The sequence below is a fragment of the Puma concolor genome, chromosome D1, assembly GCF_028749965.1.
Source record: "Puma concolor isolate L17-30 chromosome D1, mPumCon1.1.hap2, whole genome shotgun sequence".
In the NCBI taxonomy this organism is placed as follows: Eukaryota; Metazoa; Chordata; class Mammalia; order Carnivora; family Felidae; genus Puma; species Puma concolor.
This window is the reverse complement of record NC_141676.1, coordinates 55,700,993-55,704,501: the sequence shown is the minus strand read 5'-3', so window position 1 is coordinate 55,704,501 and position 3,509 is coordinate 55,700,993. Positions and strand designations below refer to the sequence as shown.

The window sequence follows — 3,509 nt, the reverse complement described above, 5'->3', positions numbered from 1 at the left end:
CTTTTCTTCACCGGTCCATGTCTTAGTGATTTTTGGCCTGTAGATTAAAGGTTTCAGATCATCCAATAGCAAGTGTTGGCCTGAAGCTTAACCTTTGATTTACCACAGAGCCTAGACAGTCCTGGGGGTCTATCAATGTGTCTTTTCAAGAAGCTCTCATTTTGAGACCTAATAGAATACTGAGAGATACCGTATAGTTTACCTTTAAAGGACTAAATAGGTACTGGTCTGCCTTAGGTCATTTCAATTATTGATGCAAGAACATTGCTCCTTGGGAGTCCTATTATACAGAGATACTCTTACATTCAAATATGTATTTGGCTTGTGCTTGGCAAATTTTTGTCAGGTAAAATTTTGTGACCGTAATAATATGACACTTACACTATGATATTGTTCCATGATTTCTTTTAAGTTTATAGCATCTTACCAATGATTCTATTCTTTATTATAGGATTTAATAAAATATTTCTAGAAAAAGTTTCTACTGCATTTTGGGGCATGAGTGAGAAGGTTCATTTATGAATCATGCTCACTTTTCAAAATTCCTGCTCAGTACCCAGCTCCTTCCAGCTTGCCGGCATCCCAGGGCTGGAGTCCCTGCATCTCTGGCTTTCCATCCCCTTTGGCTCCATGTACCTGGTTGCCGTGGTGGGGAACATCACCATTCTGGCTGTGGTAAAGGTGGAGAATAGCCTGCACCAGCCCATGTACTTCTTTCTGTGTATGTTGGCGGTTGTTGACCTGGTTCTATCCACTTCTACTATGCCCAAACTGCTGGGAATCTTCTGGTTTGGTGCTGGTGATATTGGCCTGGATGCCTGCTTGGCCCAAATGTTCCTCATCCACTGCTTTGCCACAGTTGAGTCAGGCATCTTCCTTGCCATGGCTTTGGACCGCTACGTAGCCATTTGCAACCCGCTACATCATACCACAGTGCTCACTCATGCTATGGTGGGACGGTTGGGGCTGGCTGCCCTCTTTCGGGGGGTACTCTACATCGGACCTCTGCCTTTGATGATCCGCCTACGGCTGCCCCTTTACAAGGCTCGTGTCATCTCACACTCTTACTGTGAGCACATGGCTGTGGTCACCTTGGCATGTGGTGACAGCAGGGTCAACAATGTCTATGGGCTAAGCATTGGTTTTTTGGTCCTAATCTTGGATTCCATGGCTATTGCTGTCTCTTATGTGATGATTTTCCGGGCCGTGATGGGGCTAGCCACACCTGAAGCCCGACTTAAAACCCTGGGGACATGTGGTTCTCACATCTGTGCCATTCTGATCTTTTATGTTCCTATTGTGGTTTCTTCTCTCATTCACCGATTTGGTCACCAGGTACCTCCTCCAATCCACACTTTACTGGCTAACTTCTACCTCCTCATTCCTCCAATCCTTAATCCCATTGTTTACGCTGTCCGCACCAAGCAGATCCGGGAGCGGCTTCTCCAAATGCTGAAGACAGAAACTAAGTTCAAGTGACCATTACTTCCTTCCCTCTCAAACATATGGAGAAGGTATTTAAATATGGTGGGCAGGTTGCCAAATGGGAGCTTCAAGCTGTCTGAGAGGTTAGGCCCAGTGTTCTCCAGTTTTTGTGATTCCAAAGGAATGTTAATGTACAGCTTTAAGTTCTATTTATGTTTATTTTAATGACTAAAGGGTATTTGAGCTGTAAAGGTGAAATTATGATGACCTCAGTAATACAGATAGTTAGGATATTTATAAGAATTAAGTGCTGAATGAACACTAACTTGTGAGGTAGTTAGTACTGTTCACATTTTACACATTGGAAATAGGATAGAATACCCTTGCTTTATCAGTTGCATGCAGAGCTTCTAAGATGCCTAGATCCAATGCTTTGGAGTTTAGAATGTTATATAATAGGTTCTACTTTTTTCTGTGCCTAATTCTAAAAAAAAAAAAAAAAAAAAAAAAAAAAAGAAAATGGAGTCATTTCATTCATGTGGACTTAACAGGAAAAGCAATTTTGATTTAAGCCTTTAAGCCAAGATGCTAAAATTGCTTGTACTAAGAAAGCATGGAGTGTTCTAGAAGAACATGGCCTGTTAAAAAAAAGATCAGCTTAATGAAGGGCAGTGGACAAGATGATCAGGTTTCAACATGACCTTCGTACTTCTCCTGCAGACCCATTCCTGTCAAGTAGCCTGAAGCGTGTGAGGGCTCCATGAAGAGGAGAACCTCTACTCCTTGCAGTAGCTCTCCCTGGGTACATCTGTAGGATTCCTCACTACATATGGTCTTTTTGAATTGATCACAAAATAAGGTGAAGTTAGGAGTTCTAGCATTTCTAGGAACATTGACTTTACCTTCCAGATTAAGTATTAGTTCAGTATCTAGAAAAGGACTACAGAACACTTTGCTAGTTAAGTAGCTGCTGTTGAAAGTTACTAATGTGATTCTTAACCACAGTTTGTAGGCAGTTACTGTCCCTGCTTTGCACATGAGAAATGGATATTCCCAGAAGTGACAGAAGAATTGCCCAAGGTGACTCAGTTTATAGGAGGTAAAAAAAAAAAAAAAAAAAAAAAGAATTCAGCAGTTAAAAATTTGAGAGAGAGTGAGCATTCATGAGTGAGCATGAGGGGCAGAGGGAGGGGGAGAGAATCTCAAGCTGGCTCCATACTTAGTGCTGAGCCAACAGGGGGATCTAGGCCTGATCCCATGACCCTGATATTATGACCTGAGCCAAAAATCAAGTCCAACACTCGACTGAGCCAGCCAGATGCCACATGGAATTCAGTGGTTTAGAATTCCAAAGCCTCTAGTCCTTATGACCCTCATTTTACTCAGCTGTGGAAAAGATGAAAAGCTCTTTTCCTAAAGGTCTGAATGGTTGCATATTTAATGTCTCTTACACAGCTGACACTATAGTCAGTCCCAACTGCGAATGCATAGATCAGTTTCCCTTCAAAGGGTAGAACTGGATGCAACTCAAAGTTGGATTACAAACCCTTAACTATAACCAGGCAGGAAGATGTTGAGTCTATTGAGCTTTAGGTATACAACAAATGATCACAGACCTTAGTACGAAGGGAAGTAGTCAAGTGCAAATGAAAGATCACTATACAACAACCAGAATAAATGATTTCTGATTCTGACTATTGGGATATCTAGAATGTGTTCATTTAGGGTTCTGATTATATTCACATTTCCCCAAAATCTCTAACTTTTAGCGTATTCTATCCCATAGTTCCATCATGGTTTAGCTTTCCTGAACCTTAGGTCTGAGTTTGGGAAGAGTCAAATAGTCTTCATATAAAGGGAAAAACAATCCTAAGCAAAGTCCTATTTTGCTTACCCCCACCATGGTTGGGGACCAAGGGAAGGGGTTTGGAATTAATGTCAAGTATGTGTTCACCGGATCTCAGGGCCCTCTTTGTGGAGGAGTGTGGGAAAAGGCAAGGACAAGGACATGGCCTGGAGAAAAGGTCTGAAGCTTTAGCATTTAACTACCAGGTTAAAAATTGGAGAGAGGTTAGAAACCTTGT

At 41.8% G+C, this 3,509-nt stretch overlaps 1 protein-coding gene across 1 annotated transcript; it reads left to right on the top strand.

Moving 5' to 3' along the window:
• The first annotated feature begins 382 nt into the window (after window positions 1–382).
• LOC112865965 (olfactory receptor 52M1) lies at window positions 383–1,479 on the top strand. Its single transcript, XM_025928996.2, has one exon. The coding sequence runs from the start codon at window positions 526–528 to the stop codon at window positions 1,477–1,479; it is 954 nt and encodes a 317-aa protein (XP_025784781.2). The 5' UTR covers window positions 383–525.
• The last annotated feature ends 2,030 nt before the right edge of the window (window positions 1,480–3,509 follow it).